We start from the raw sequence: 17,254 nt of genomic DNA on the forward strand, positions 1-17,254 counted from the left end.
TTGGAGGACATTCATCTGTTAATTGGCTGTCCAGCTTTGCTCAAGTAAACACACTGCAGGACTGCTTCTATCGGAGTTTATATCGGACATTTTTTTTTGCCAGCCGATATCATCCGATACTTGTTTCTTTGCTGATATCAAAATATGGATAAGGACATTATTTTTCACAGTGGCTACATATTATTGTTGAGCCAAATGGCAGTACTGGTTTTGCTTTCAGTCAAGCACAAGAGGAGGGCGCGGAAACTTGCAAGCATACCGAGACAGTAAGGTTCCAGATTGAACATTTGATTAATAAACACTGCACTAAATGAGTCTGTAATTAAATAATTGCAATTAACATGATAATTTGACACTAATAAAACCAATAATCCAACCTGGAGGCATGAATGGTGTGGCTGATTGTAACAACGTAGCCTGCTCCACCCACGTCCAAGTAAGGCCCAGTGAAGGTGATGAGGCCAGGGTTGGCCACAGCATGCTGGTACCTGGTTCACAATACAGCATGGAGTCATACATACATGCTGCTACCATCTGTAGTCTAGGCAGAGTTCACATTTCTGGAATAAAACACTACAAAAAACAATAAATAATTATGAACAATTAGGCATTGACAGTAGGGATGTTCCGATCAAGGTTTTATGCTGCATTTTCAGATAAAATAATCAATGCGTGAGACCAGGCCAATACCAATACCGATCTCATGAATGAACAGTACATCTTTCTTTGTATTTATGGAAAGTGCTATTGACAGTTTCCCAATATCAACAAAATATTTGAAGTAGTTACTTATTTCATTTTATTAGATACAATCGAAAACAAAGTCAATAGTACACAATAACTAAACAAAAGCAAAATTTACTACTCAATTAAATCATTTGGTTTTTACCCTCAAAGTCTTCCTGTGTCCAGGGAATTGTTCCCTGAGTTTGTAAACATTACAAAAACAACTAAAAATTAACTTGAAAAATACATATATCGACTTGATCACTTTTGTATTGATCATATACTGATACTACCCTTAATATCAACACCACCAATTTATGGATCGATCCGCCCTCCTCTTACGTGTCGTGTACTGACTGTGACAATGCTGACAAACCAACAGTTGTTATATTATCCCAGGGGTCGGCAACCCGCGGCTCCGGAGCCGCATGCGGCTCTTTGATCACTCTGATGCGGCTCAGCTGCATACTTGCCGCCACCCCCCCCCCCCCCCCCCCCCCCCCGATTTTTCCGGGAGTTTTCGGGATTTCAGTGCCTCTCCCGGAAATCTCCCGGGGCAAACATTCTCTGATTTTCACCCGGACAACAAAATTGAGGGCGTGCCGTGTGGCACAGCCTTTAACGTCCTCTACAACATGTCGTCGCGGCCGCTTTTACACCATGCTATCTGCGTGCCGGCCCGGTCAAATGTAGTATGCGGTCTCTGCTTACACACGTAAGTGACTGCAAGGCATACTTGGTCAACAGCCGTACAGGTTACACTGAGGGTTGTGATATAAACAACTTTAACACTCTTACTAATATGCGCCACACTGTGAACCCACACCAAACAAGAATGACAAACACATTTCGGTAGAAAAACCGGACTGTAACACAACATAAACACAACGGAACAAATACCCAGAATCCCATGCATCCCTAACTCTTCCGGGCTACATTATACACCCCCGCTACCACCAAATCCCGACCCCCCCAACCCCGCCCACCTCAACCAACGCACAGAGGGGGGGGAGGGTGTAGCGGGGGTGTATAATGTAGCCTGGAAGAGTTAGGGATGCATGGGATTCTGGGTATTTGTTCTGTTGTGTTTATGTTGTGTTAAGGTGCGGATGTTCTCCCGAAATGTGTTTGTCATTCTTGTTTGGTGTAGTTTCACAGTGTGGCGCATATTAGTAAGAGTGTTAAAGTTGTTTAAACGGGCACCCTCAGTGTGACCTGTATGGCTGTTGAACAAGTATGCCTTGCAGTCACTTATGTGTGTCAGCAGAAGCCGCATACAACATGTGACTGGGCTGGCAAACTGTTTGTACAGGTTGTAGAGGGCGCTAAAGGTAGTGCCATCATAGCAAGCCCTTATTACTGTTTGGGTGAAAATCAGCAGACATTCGAGAGATTAGTTGCTCTGATATTCAGGAGTCTCCCGGAAAAATTGGGAGGGTTGGCAGGTGTGATGCTGTCAAGCGGTATTCATATAAAACTTGCGGGCCGCACTAACATTACATTTTCATATTAAGGTGCGGGCCGCGTGTCTGAGACCCATGGTTTATACATAGCACAAAGCAAAAAAAAAACTTTGTATGCAGTGTTATTTCATTTTAAATTTCAAAAGAGTTTTGTGGCTCCCATTGTTTTCTTTATTTTGTGAAACGGGTCAAAATGGCTCTTTGAGTGGTAAAGGTTGCCGACCCCTGTATTATCCTCTCTACAACTCTTATGAATCTACTTATTCATTTCCTGTTAATATCTGCCTACTTTAGTAAGCACTTGTTTTCTTGGTGTTTTTTTAAAGCTAGCTTAGCTTAGCTATTAGCATGCCTGCTCCTGGCTTCCTTTCGGTGTGTGACATGTTTAGCCTCGTCCTCCAGTGATCCTTTAGATACTAAGAAAAGTACCGTAGTTTATTTGCTGAAATGGTAGGTCGTGAGTTCAAATCCTGGCCGTGTCATACCAAAGACTATAAAAATGGGACCCATTACCTCCCTGCTTAGCACTCAGCATCAAGGCTTGGAATGGGGGGTTAAATCACCAAAATGATCCTCGATCGCGGCCACCGCTGCTGCTCACTGCTCCCCTCACCTCCCAGGGGGTGGAACAAGGGGATGGGTCAAATGCAGAGGGTAATTTCACCACACCTAGTGTGTGTGTGACTATCAGTGGTACTTTAACTTTACCTTTAATGGAGGTGATTATTATCACTTAAGGGAAACGGCTTGACATTGCGTATAAAGACACATAATTAGCTGCTAGCCGCTAATTAGCAAGAAAGGATCGATGTTTGTGATCGGCAATAAAAGATAATTAAAGGCATTAATCGGCAGTGGCAGATTACTTACTTTTTCAGGGAAATCGCCCGATACCGATTGGTCGGCACATCCCTAATTGACAGCGTTTATTAGTTTTAAAAAATTTCATTAACTAAACTTTGTCTTGAGTGTAGAAAATGCTTTATATTTGTTTCAAGATGATCAAAACATCTTGATAAATCAATGACTAGAAAACATTCTGCACATAGATGGTTCCCTTTAATTCCACTCCACACACACTCGGCCCTTCACTCGGTCCAAAGTAAGCCTCACCATTGTCTACGAGTCGGGTCAAAGGCTTTGTCCATCAATGATCCAGGGTAAATCCGGAGCACCCCACTGGGCGTTGCTATGTAACGCCGCACAATGTAGCAGTTGAGGCTACTCATTTCCATTAGTGTCATCCACTCATCCGTGACGTGACTGGTCGCCATAACCTCATTCCTGACAGAGGACTGCGGTGGGGGGAAAGATGAGACAGGAGGAAGTTTGAGGGTAGAGATAAAAAGACAAAAAGGGGAGATTGAGGAATACATTTGAGGAAAGAGTAAAACTATTTCTGGTCGGATCAACTTTCAGTAGAGTAAAATAAGAAAATATCCCCCCAGGTTCTGAAAGGGGTCACTTGAGGGGGCATCAGAGCTGGAAGTGTGGTTGATTTTAAACCCCTTACCCCAACACCCCCACACCAGGAATGCATAGACACTGCCAAGAGCACATAGGGGGTGTTCCTGTCTTAAAGATGCAGAGCTTCATTAATATACAGACCTGAACATTAGAAATACTGTTCTAAATCCCCTTTAGTCACATCTTTGTTGAGCGTTAGCGTTGCAGTCATGGTCACGTGTAGGAATATTTCTATTGTTTTCTTTGCTCGTGTACCTTCAGGCCTGGGTTGGCGATGAGCCTGGTGTTATCACTCAGGTAGGCGGTGTAGTGCTCCACCATGCGCTTTGTTTCTGGCTGGCTGAGGTGCTCGTACGGAGAGGAGAAGCTCCCAGCTGCCAGCATCACTGTGGGGGACTCTGGGAAAGGCAAAGAAAGGGAATAGAGGGACTGTGTGACATACAAATGTTTTTTCATGGCTGAAAAATAAAAGCTGTGTGGAATTATGCGTCACCTTACCAACGGTCGCAAGCTGTTTAAAGTGGAGGCAAGAGCTGGGCTGACCCAACAGGTCTAAACGGTGGTACAAGAGCTTGGAGCCGGGTGCAGTGTTCAGGTTTTTGAGCTGTTTTACCGGAATCTCTGGCTGCACATACACTATGCATAGAATGAAAGATGTGTCCTGAACCTAAAAGAGAAGATATTACATTACAAAAATCCCCTCTTTTACATAAAATGCATCTTTAAAATGGAACTGCATGTTTTTGGAAGAACTTTGCCCATCATAAACAATCCCAAAGTGAGACAAGAACACACATCTTTCTCTTTTATGTGCATTCTCAGGAGTGAAAAACTGCTTGGTTATTGTATTCATTTACTTCGCCTTAAAGTGCGCTAGAAAAGCAAAAAGAAATCGCCAACGAAACTCCATTTACATGCCGTGACCTGCATATTGACAAGCTATAGCGACATTGTTATTGTAAGAGCGAACACAGAGGAACTACTTTTCTGCTCTCATCACACTGCTACTCCGACCACTAGCTCGTACAGTAGCCAGCTACGAGCTAGTTAGCTTGAGCTGCTAGTAACATTGGCTAGGACCAGCCATAAAATAGAAAAGAAGAAGGAGGAGGAGCTTGAGCTGCTTCTGCATTGCCTTTGAGTTAGTAAACAGTAATGCTAGATTATAAATCAAACATCTAACCTGTATAGTAGAAGCAGCTCATTTGGAGGAAGTATGAAGGAAGGCAGGATTGTTTTTTAAATATCTCCGCAATGCCTCCATGGTTTCATTTCACATTTTTGGGACTTATGGGGATCCCAAATACACAAAAGCAGGTACCAACAGGTAAGAAAAGTTGGTTTTACTACAAAAACATTGCTAGGAACTATTTTGTATCTGAGGGGTGAGGATTATTCTGAATTTAGCAGCTTAAAGAGGGCACAAGTGCTGAAAGATACAAACATCCAGTCAGTCGGCATCCCAGTGAGAGCGGCCATTTTAATGTTTAATGTTTTTATGTTCTTTTTTGAAACATTTAGCAATAGTGCTAAAGTTCTCACAAAGTCTGCCATTAGTGGCAGCAAACACAGGAATTGCTCTCTGTTGTTGTTGACTGATTTCAAGTCAAGTCAACTTTATTGTCAATCAGACCATGCAACAGTACATTACACAGCAGACTGAAATTGTGTTTCTTCCCTTTCACAGCGCGCATAGCAACGAATGCTACCGTTGCTATGTGTGCTGTGAAATCAATGCGCCCAAGAGGTTTGTAAGGTTTTTTTAAGGGCTTTATAGGCAGAATAGATTGTATCCCCATTACATATGTTGCCTCTTGCTAGCAGTTTTTCACTATTTAGCATGCACAGAAAAGGAAAGTCTCACATAAAGTATCAATCAATCAATCAAAGTTTACTTATATAGCCCTTCATCACAAATGTCTCAAAGGGCTGCACAAGCCACAACGACATCCACGGCTAAGATCCCACATCAGGGCAAGAACAAACTCAACCCCAATGGGAACAACGAGAAACCTTTGAAGGCTTGAAACTATTCCCCCCTCAATTCAGTTGTGGCTGCTTTTTCTGGCTTTTGATTTGGAAAAATACACATTTTTATGTCTGTTCTAAACTACACTCGTGTAGATGGATATTTTTTTTCACACTAGATGGGCAACATATGAGTTTTTTAACTTATCCGTGTCCACCCAGGATGCACCGCAGCATCACCTACCAGTTTCCAGGCGTAGCTGACGTTGTATGCGTCTTTGCTGTTGTCTCGGAGGCGGTTTGTATGCCAAGACAAAGATGAGTTAACTGGAACAGCAATAACCTGACTGCCCAATGGGAGGCTGAAACAAAACACAACGCCCATGAATAGCTGCTCTAAAAGCGTGGCTAAGACAACTGGTGAAGAAAAATATTCTTACTTGAGAATGTTCTGTCGTACAACATGGAATCGCGGAATATTCTCATAGTGAATAATATCTGTGTGAAGAGGAGGCTCGGTCATCAGGTAAGGCCGGGTTAGTGACGGGTGCATCAAGGTGTAACCTGGAAAAGCAAACATACTTTCATAATGTGAAAGTAGTACATGGCTAAACTAATAACTAAGTTTGACAAAAAATAGTATTAAAAAAGTCACATTAAAATATAAAATAATCTTAGATGCAAAGTTGTATTAGTGTAAATGTTGGTCGAACAGCATTCGCACAAAAAGCACTGAATGACCTTTCATCATTTGCATTTGGAAATACTAAGCGGTATTTTCCAGAAAATAAGAAACAATAAGGGAAACCTTGTTTACTTACTAAACTTATGGTGCGGCAGCCTCGTCAGCTGAATATTTTCCTAAACTCTTGTTGGCAACAGCACTGTTTCAATGGCAGCTAACAACCTCAATGGAAGTCGGGCTAACTGAGCTGCTTCTCTATATAAGCCAGTGTAGCAATTATGTATAATTTGATGGCATATTTATTGCAATAGCAAACATTTTTAACGAAAGAAAAAAAAACTCTTGAAAAGGCTAACAGAAGCTCAAATGTCACCATGCTGCTGCCAATAGTTTAAATAAATACGTGTAATAGTTCTGAGGGTTATAGAAAACCACTTAAGCAATGAAAAATAAGATCTTCAGACCTTATTTGGGGATTTTCCTCCGCTACACTTTAGCTCATGGCTTTATAACCCCTTCAAAAATTAACATCTGCCCTTTCTTTTACCTGCCCACCTTTTAATTCTCATGCAGTGTAATGAGCTTTTTAGTTTGAACCAGCAACACCCCTCCTTAGCGAGACGATGATAGTGATGTAAATGTGGTCCCAACAAGACAACAACACTCCCCTATCGCCTGTCTTCAAGCTGACTGACCTTTGTTGTCAATGAGAAAGGTGTATGAAGCCAAAGAGTCTTGATAGTACGTGACATCCTCCAAAATGTAGGCCAGATTCACATCCACTCCGACCACGCCCAGTAGCAGGTTACCAAAGTAACAGGGACGACTCACAGTCATGATAAACCCTGGACAAAAAGAATTAACACAACATGAAACAATTATACATCTTACCATGGGGTTCAATTAAACTTTGTGATTACTGTGTATTCCTGACTATAAGCTGCTACTTTTTTCTTATGCTTTGAACCCTGGGGCTTATGGAACGGTGCGGCTGATTTATGGATTTGTCTTCGCTGACGGCCATAATGTAATTACCGTATTTTTCGGAGTATAAGTCGCACCGGAGTTTAGTCGCACCTGACGAAAATGCATAATAAAGAAGGAAAAAAACATATATAAATCGCACTGGAGCCCGGCCAAACTATGAAAAAAACTGCGACTTATAGTCCGAAAAATACGGTAGTTTTCATAAAACACAAGGAAAGACACTAAAAAAAAGTGTGTTATTGTTTGTGCTATGTCACCATCTACTGGACGAGTTTGCTCACTGTAGGTTCTGTGGGGTGAACGCCTACAGTATTTCCTTCTGTTTAGTGTTTTGAACCGGAAGTATAAGTGCCATTCCGTCTAAAACTTTTCATACATACTAAACCGTCCCATGTGTGATGTCTGTAGGAGTGTTTTGATGCATATTTGTACGTGCTATCATAATGTAATCCAGCTAGTGTCGTTAGCATTAGCTAATTTGCTAACACGTTTACGAGTGTCTGTTTTAGTATGATTATGCATTCTTTTTGTATTTTTTCAGCTTCGTAAATTCACCAAAATGTCACAGTGGAGTTATTGAGTCTAATGAGCTGGTGAGAGAGCTAGCTTTTGCAGATAGTGGGTCCATGACCATGACTTTTGTTTTGTTTGATCATCCGGATTTACAGCCAGCGTTTGGAAACAATTAAGGTATATAAATACACATTTGCAAAATCTTTCGGGTGTAAATAAGGTATATGTCTGTGGCTTATTGTCCAGTGCAGCTAATACATGGAAAAATATTTGTATATATTTTTCCCCCTAAAATTTAGTGGGTGCGGCTCTATAGTCCGTAAAATACGGTACTTTTATTCCAAACACAAAGACCTACAAATACAGTTGTACCTCAACTTACGAGCACACGACTGAGGTACAATCCCTGATTGAGCTTGTGAATCAAAACACTTGAAATTAATAGAAATCTATTTAATCTGTGATTAAATCTCCAACAGGCTGCTTCACAGCTGTGTAACAATAAGAACTAGAACATCATTGTTTATGTCGCACATGGAAATATTAGAGTGACGGACCGACCGAAGAGGTTAGAGTTGACAACGAGCTATATGTATGTCTGTGTACCAAAGGTTATGCTTGACCGCCCACTTTGTTGAGTCAGAAGCAGACAGAACAAACTGAAACACGGCAAACAGAGCATCTGCAGCTTCTCAATATTTTCATGGATATATGTTTGGCATTTGGAAATGTGGCTACATGCCAAGGACATTGACTTGCCGTGTAGGACATATTTTGATTGGTTTATTTCTCTGATTCGAACATCCACGTCTTCTCCTTCAAACTTACTTTCTCATGTTTCCATGCTTATTGGAGGACATTTCGATGTTAACAGGCTGTACAGTTTGGCGCAAGTAAACACACTGCAAGGCCGATTTGAGAAACAAGCTGATATCATCCGATACTTGATTTTTTCTGATATCGGACCGATATGTGCAATTAGTATCAGATTGGGACACCCCTATCTTACTTAAACTAGTAGTTTACAGTCTAATCAAAAAAGGAAACACAAAAACTTCCTGGTCCTTTGATAAATCTCTTTGTCTTAATTGAACTCATGAAATCGAATTACTTTTGTACTATATTATATTTATTGGGGACGGCGTGGCGAAGTTGGTAGAGTGTCCGTGCCAGCAATCGGAGGGTTGCTGGTTACTGGGGTTCAATCCCCACCTTCTACCATCCGAGTCACGTCCGTTGTGTCCTTGGGCAAGACACTTCACCCCTTGCTCCTGATGGCTGCTGGTTAGCGCCTTGCATGGCAGCTCCCGCCATCAGTGTGTGAATGTGTGTGTGAATGGGTGAATGTGGAAATACTGTCAAAGCGCTTTGAGTACCTTGAAGGTAGAAAAGCGCTATACAAGTATAACCCATTTATCATTTATTTATCATTTATTGAGATGCACGACTAAGAACAGTTTGCAACAGTGGATCAGTTTTCTGCTAATATCGGACCGATATGTGATATCAATATCAGATCAGGACACCCCTATCGTAAACTACTACCGTATTTTTCGGAGTATAAGTCGCTCCGGAGTATAAGTCGCACCGGCTGAAAATGCATAATAAAGAAGGAAAAAAACAAAAGTCGCACTGGAGTATAAGTCGCATTTTTGGGGGAAATGTATTTGATAAAACCCAACACCAAGAATAGACATTTGAAAGGCAAATTAAAATAAATAAAGAATAGTGAACAACAGGCTGAATAAGTGTACGTTATATGACGCATAAATAACCAACTGAGAACGTGCCTGGTATGTTAACGTAACACATTATGGTAAGAGTCATTCAAATAACTATAACATATAGAACATGCTATACGTTTACCAAACAATCTGTCACTCCTAATCACTAAATCCCATGAAATCTTATACGTCTAGTCTCTTACGTGAATGAGCTAAATAATATTATTTGATGTTTTACGGTAATGTGTTAATAATTTCACACATAAGTCGCTCCTGAGTATAAGTCGCACCCCCGGCCAAACTATGAAAAAAACTGCGACTTATAGTCCGAAAAATACGGTAGTTTACAGTCTAATCAAAAAAGGAAACAAAAAAACGTCCTGAGCCTTTAATACATCTCTTTGTCTCATTTGAACTTACTCATGAAATCAAATTACTTTTGTATTATATTATATTTTATTGAGATGCACGAGTACGAACAGTTTGTAATAGTGAATTGGTTTGTATCACTTTGGAGTCGCTCAAAAGAATGGACTCGTTTACAAACGTCACATCTCATCCAGACAAAGACCTGCAACCCACCAGTTGAGATTCACTGACGTTAAGTGTGTCTTTCTGTGTAAATTATACGAATACAGTGATACCTCAACTTATGAGTGTTTTGAGATAAGAGCTCTCCCTCGACTAATTGCAAGTTGCAAACAAAAATTTAGCACCATGAGTTGGCACAGCAAATGCCAAAGTGAACCCCGTAAGATCTGGTCTTACTGGCTTGCATTAGTTTATAGCTAGGTATGGACATAACCTGTTGTCAAACCACGAGAAGGAAGAAAGTGGGTGTGAAGGTTAGTGCGAAGGGGAAGTGGATGATTAAAAAAAACTAATCATCAAAAACATTACCAAGCATGTGAATTTGAGCATATCTCTGCTATTCTGCACCATACTGAAGCAGAATGAGTCTAATCCCAGCCAAGGATATTCAAATAATATCTAAACGGCGGACATTTATCTATGAAAATATGAATATAATGCTGATAGTCTGTTTGATGGAGAAGCAGCTGGAAGGAGATACAGTAGAAGTTCACTCTCCAAGGTAAATACTGTACATTATTATTACATTATTTCATAAAACTACAGTACATCATATTGCATGTTTTTTAAACAGTATTTCTTATCTAAAAGTTTGTTTTTCTCTGAGAAAGACATGTTACATGTTAGATTTGTGCTGTTTTAGTGGGCAGAGCAATTAAGTGCTCTGTCACAGAACATATTAAGCTCGTAAGTTGAGGTACTACTGTATTGCATTTTATGTTCATCCTGACCTGTTGTGGACCTCTGTGCGTCTATATCTTTAAACTTTTGAAATAGTCATCAAAAAAGTCACAATAAAGTCAGTAAAAAGTCTTCAATATCCAATTGGATGCCGAGTACGTACCATCTCCCATGGGGTCAGCGTAGGGCAAACTGAAACGGGCTAGGTCGATCATGCGGTTGGGCAGGTTGATATAGAAGCGGCCCACCGTTGTCTCCAGGTTACTGAGCTGGTTGAGCACCATCATGCTACCCTTCACCACAGGCATCATGGGAGCCCCGGCTGATCCAAACGATGAAGCCGCAGGAAAGCGGTCAACGCCATACTTAACCGAATTCTGCTCTGCCAGGTCCCGCAAGAAGGCCAGCTCCTTCAGACCGGTTACTCCCTCTGTAATAAGAGAGGATAAGACACAGCAGTGTTTAGCATACAATGATGGAACGTGTTCAATCTAATAAAGCAAGATAAGGTATAAACCGAAGTGTCAAACGTGTTTTTACTGAGGGCCACAGCGCAATCAAGGCTGCCAGTTGAAACAGTGAATAAAAATTAATATAAAAGTATAATTGTCTTGTTACACAATTTGCATAGGTAACTTATTTTGTTTATTATATGTTGTACAAGATGACAAGCATTTATTTAAGTATTTATTTTTGGTAAACAAAAAATATCTATTTGAATGAGTAGGTAATATTTAAGTTGTAGGGACAATACATTTAGCCAGAAAGTGTGTTATTGTTTCCAGCCTTTCGCAGACCACGTTAAATATTGTAGTGGCCCACATTAAAAGATGAGCCGAGCCACCTTAAATGATGCGCTGGACAACATCAAATGATGTGGGGACACTTAAATAATGTGCAAGGTCACATTAAATCAGTGGTTCTCAAACTTTTTTCACCATGTATGACCGCAGAAAAACACTTGGCTCTTACAAATACCACCATAATGACCAAGATTAAAAAACAGTAGCGTGGTAGGCCTAAATAGTCATTAAAAAGGCAAAGGTTTTATTGAAGAAGCATATTTAATATTTTGACCATTACACACAGTTTCAACAGTAACAGTTTGTCTGAATATGGGAAAATAAAACACTGTACATTAATAATGAATCAAATCTTTGGCGTACCACTAGATAGAGCCCGCATACAGCAGTTTGATAATCGCTGCATTAAAACGATGGGCCAGTTTAACTGATGTGGTGAGGTATTTCAAATGATGTGTTGGTCCACATTAACTGATGTGCTGAACCACATTAAATATTGTGGTGACCCACGTTCAAAAATAAGTTGAGCCATATTATATGGTGTGCCGGATGACATTAAGATGATGGGGGTGGGATACTTAAACGATTTGCCGGGTCACATTAAATGACGTAGTGGGCCACGTTAACTGATGTGGTGAGGCACTTTAAATGATGTTGTGGGTCACTTTAACAGATGTGCCAGAGGACCACATTAAATATTGTGGTGACCCACGTTAAAAGGTGAGCCGTGCCATTTTAACAGATGTGGAGAGCCACGTTAAATGACGTGCCGGAGGACCACAATAAATATTGTGGTGACCCACATTAAAAGATGACCCTCATGGACCATATTATATGGTCCATGTGATGGACCATATAATATGGTCAGTGATGTACAGTAGTGAGCCACATTAACTGATGTAGTGAGCCACTCTAAACTATGTTAACGCATACAATAGACATTGTATTCAAGCCTTAAAGGGGACTTATTATGCAAAATTTGTGTATTTGGGTTCTGCATAAGTCCCTAAAATTTGAAATCAAACCATAGAGGCATGGCGGCGATTGTTACAAAACAATCTTGCCTCCCTTCATACTTCCTCCAAACGAGCCATTTGGAATTTGCCCATTTGGGACGTTTTTTCCCCCATTGGTCACATCAGCGAATATCTTTATGTACGGTAGAAATTACCTGAAGTGTTTTAAATGTACAAAAAAAATCATAATTGACACCTTTAAAGACCATTCAATGGAGTAAGAATTAGCCACCCCTGGCCTAGAACTGTTGTCCCCACTGGGAAGGAAAACTAATGGAATTTCTCCTACCACCATCATTGACTGGATTAATTGAAGAATGGCAATTTAATGCCAAAGCTCTTCTCGGTGGCTCATCATGCTGAGTGACTAACATGAGGCAAAGTCGCCACGAGTGACATTGTCGAATGAGCACAAAGCCGGGTGTAGTTTCTTTAGTAAAAGGTAAACAATATGATCTTTAAGGACTAAAACTAGACATTAAAACATCTAAAATGGGGCATATTTTGAAGAACCACAAACAGTTAAAAACATACTGAATAGGAAACATCTGCCAAATGCAATGTAAAGCAATATGACCTCATCTTCCTACACATTTTATGACAACTTTATTAATGTGGTTATAGTAGAACATCACGTCTGTTACTATGATTATTTTTTTGTCTCTCTCTCTCTTAGTAGGAAACAAATCTTTTTATGTGAGGATGACATATTTTGCTTCCTTTTCATCCTGGAGCTCTTTAAATTGGCAAGGTCCTCTGTCAGTCTCATCCTAGCCACAAATACACACAATGAGCCATGCATCCTTTGAAGTCTCTATCGCTCCCCTCTTAGATGTACCTAATTTCCATTCTCAGGGTGCAAAAATTGTTTGTTTGCTAATGCATGCAGTGTATGTGTGTTGCAGAGAGAAGAGGGACGTAGAAGGGCCGCATTGACTGACAAGGACAATAAAATAGGGGAAGGAATCAGGCACAAACAAAACAAAAAAGGCCTTTGAGGTCTCAGTGCACTTCTATAACCTCCAGCCCACCCTCTGCACAACACAGAGGTGCGTTTTTAATTTGCACAAACAACTGCTGCATAAACATCACGCAGCAAGACAAGCGATTGTCATACTTTTAAGGACAAAATACAGTCATGTGAAAAAATGACCACATTGTAACTCTTCTACTCTTAGTCTGGTGCCCATTTGGCAAAAAATGCAGCCCCACTTTATTGCATGTGTTATTAATTTTCTGACAAATACACAATATGACGGCGCTGTTTTGACTTAAAACTGTTACCTGAACAGTTTCACTCTAAATCATTCAATACTGTATATAAAAAATATGTTGTTTTGTTTGCTGATTGCAAACTACTCCTAGTTCATAAACTTTCCAAAGAAATAGTATTTACATTAAAAGACTAACATTTTGAGACGTACTATATACTATGACAAACATTCTGAGTGAACCAAACTACCCTTTTTCAACAACAAAGAATGAAAAGTGCGATAGGTAAAAAGTATGACTGCCGATTGATAGGCCACTGATCAGTGTCGGCCAATTTTCATGAAAAAGTACGTAATCACCATTGCCGATTAATGCCTTTCAATACTAATCACAAACGCTGATCCCTTCTGACTCACACTGGATTTAGTTTTAGTCCCCCGGCTGACAAGCTAGCAGCTAATTAAGTGCTTCCATACAAAAAAAATAAAGTTCTTTGTTCCTCAAGTGTCATTATCACTGGAAGACGGAGCTAAACATGTTACACACAGAGAGCAAGCATAAACAGACATGCAATGCTTGCTTGGTACAACACCAAGAAAAATGTGCTTAATAAGCTTTAAGAAGTGTAGATGGAAGTGTGTTACAGCAGAAAGTAAACAGCTATTAACAAGAAATTAACAAGTAGATGAATAAGAGTCTAGAGAGAGGGTAAAATAACAATTGTTGGTGTGTCAGCATTGTCACTGTCAGTAGACAATACTTAAAGCTGGGGTATCTAAGTTACTGTATATTCTTTAAGTAAAACAAATCATATAAAACGTGTACGTCTGCGTGTTGTCTGTGCCTTCTAATTAAGTATTTTAGTAAATAAAACCCTGGAAGACAAACTTCCTGGCGGTCAACCCTTCCAGATCCAATCTCAGGATTTAGAGAAAGGGGGGGTGAGCAGAGCCCACTAATGAGCCTCCTCATTGGCTTACGCGATATATAGTGAAGCGCGCGTACGGTGCAAACTTGTTTTCAGTAAAGCAAGGCTGCCGAGCACCCATCTGGAAAGATCGCAATGCATGTGCTTGCTGTGACAGCATATACCGTATTTTCCGCACTATTAGCCGCACCTAAAAACCACAAATTTTCTCAAAAGCTGACAGTGCGCCTTTTAACACGGTGCGCTTTATATATGGATAAATATTAAGATTCATTTTCATAAAGTTTCGGTCTCGCAACTTCGGTAAACAGCCGCCATCTTTTTTCCCCGTAGAAGAAGCGTGCGGTGCATGCTGGGATATGTGACGTTTTATTTCCATTTGTGTGTTTATGTAAAGACCCCAAAATGGCTCCTATTAAGTGTGTTGTCTGTCTAATTATAAATAATGCAGACGAGGCGTGTTAACTGAGTTCTCAACGTTTACTCACAGCGTGCTCATAACCACATTCTAACTCCCAGCATACAACGCTTCTCAGGGCTACCGCGCATGCTCGTCACTATCGTTGCATGCTGGGTAGTGTAGTTGTTATATTTGCTAGCTCATAACATCACATTAAGAGACACGCTTACGCGCTTAATTCAATACTCGCCGTCATTCCGGGTGGATTGACAAAAGACCTCCAGCCGCTACATATTGGTGTCAACAGGGCATTCGAAGCTAGACTGCTAACTGCGTGGGAACAATGGATGACAGAAGGCGAACACACCTTCACTAAGACAGGGAGACAGCGCCAGACGACGCCAACATCTGCCAGTGGATCGTAAATGCCTGGGCAGATATTTCGGTCACAACTGTGGTCCGAGCTTTCCGGAAGGCAGGATTCACAGAACTGCTGGACAACAGTGACACTGACTCCGATGACTTCGACGAGACGGAACCGGCCATTTTGGATCCCACATTTGCCCAACTTTTCAATTCGGACACCGAAGACGAAGAATTCGAGGGATTTACGAATGAAGAATAACTTCAGAAAGTGAGCTTTATGTTTATTTTGTGTGTTGTGACATTAACGTTCGAGCAACATTATGTTGCTATTGCTCTGCACTATTTTGAATTTTACTATGTTTGTGATTGCACATTTGCGTACATTTTGGGACAGAGTTGTTAGAACGCTGGTTTTTAATATATTATTAAAGTTTGACTGACCTATCTGACTGTTTTTTTGACATTCCTTTAGCGCAGTTAGATGCGGCTTACAGCACGGGGCGGCTTATAGGTGGACAAAGTTTTGAAATATGCCGTTCATTGAAGGCGCGGCTTATAACCCAGGGCGCCTTATGGTGCGGAAAATACGGTACTGCTAAAAAACCCAAAAAGGGGAAATCAGAGAAAAGAAAGATGCTGTACGTCTAAAAAAAATGAAAAAAGAAGAGCCAAAACTTGAATAGATATAAGTCCGGCATATTCAAGATGGAGGACCTTGCGGGCCAGTCTTGGACTAACTTTGGATTCGCAAGTGGCTGTTTTCTTTCTCGACATGTAATCTAATGTTCCATTTTCCTATATTTTGTGTGTAATCTTTTGCGTGGCGACGTGTGTTACCGATAGTCACACGATTGCTGTTCCGTGTATTGTAAGCATAGGCATAGTTTGTGGTTTTTGCATTTAGATTTTTGCTAAATCTTTGTATAATATATGGTGATATTACAGCTTAACAACATAAATTAGTATTTCATAATTAGAGTAAAAAAAAAAACATGTACCTGTGACGACAAGATTTATTTTCTGCAAAAAAATTTGAACTGGGGGATCTTTCGATGCAACTTCAGACTGTCAACAACCTATGCGTGTGCAATTTCGTGCACTTCCAGAGAGGAGGAGACTAGGAGGGACAGTGAAGTGCACACGTGCATAGAGTGAGGGCGGGATTTACAGTTTGTCTGCCTGGTGACACAAAATTCAAAAAGCTTTAAGAGGAGGGCGGATTTATCCATAAATTGGTGGTTATTGATACCAATGGTAGTATCAATAATATGATGGATACTACAGTGATTAGATAGATATTTTTATCTTTGCAAAATATTTTTTTGCTATTTTTGTTAATGTCTACAAACTCAGGTAATAATTCCTTGGATACAGGAGGATTTTGAGGGCAAAAAACGAATTATTTTGTTTAGTTATTGTGTACTATTGACTTAGTTTCGCTTTAACAATCGAATGTAATAAAAGAGAATGAGAAACTAGTTAAAATATTGTGTTAATATTGTTAAACTGTGAATAGGCCTTTTTGGAACGAAGGTAAATGACACCAAATATTACAAAAGTTTGTATATATTTACTTTAGTACATGTTGTAACGTAAATTCTGGTCTATAAGTCGCAACTTTTTTCCTAGGATCTGAACCTAGGGACCTATAAAACAGTGCGGCTAATGTATGGATTTTTTATCGCTGACAGCCGGCTATAAAGTTAGTAGATTATGTTATTGTT

At 40.3% G+C, this 17,254-nt stretch overlaps 1 protein-coding gene across 1 annotated transcript in view; it reads right to left on the bottom strand.

Annotated features, from left to right (window-relative positions):
- The window catches only part of cachd1 (cache domain containing 1), a 175,903-nt gene that overhangs the window by 30,842 nt on the left and 127,807 nt on the right, over window positions 1–17,254 (bottom strand). Inside the window, exons 9-16 of the mRNA XM_061975732.2 lie at window positions 10,969–11,235; window positions 7,005–7,154; window positions 6,065–6,188; window positions 5,869–5,986; window positions 4,155–4,323; window positions 3,912–4,054; window positions 3,303–3,484; window positions 378–488 (exon numbers count right to left, since the gene is read on the bottom strand). Coding sequence (XP_061831716.2) covers window positions 378–488; window positions 3,303–3,484; window positions 3,912–4,054; window positions 4,155–4,323; window positions 5,869–5,986; window positions 6,065–6,188; window positions 7,005–7,154; window positions 10,969–11,235 — 1,264 coding nt within the window. The remainder of the gene's footprint in view (window positions 1–377; window positions 489–3,302; window positions 3,485–3,911; window positions 4,055–4,154; window positions 4,324–5,868; window positions 5,987–6,064; window positions 6,189–7,004; window positions 7,155–10,968; window positions 11,236–17,254) is intronic.

Source organism: Nerophis lumbriciformis, linkage group LG14 (assembly GCF_033978685.3).
Source record: "Nerophis lumbriciformis linkage group LG14, RoL_Nlum_v2.1, whole genome shotgun sequence".
Taxonomy (NCBI): Eukaryota; Metazoa; Chordata; class Actinopteri; order Syngnathiformes; family Syngnathidae; genus Nerophis; species Nerophis lumbriciformis.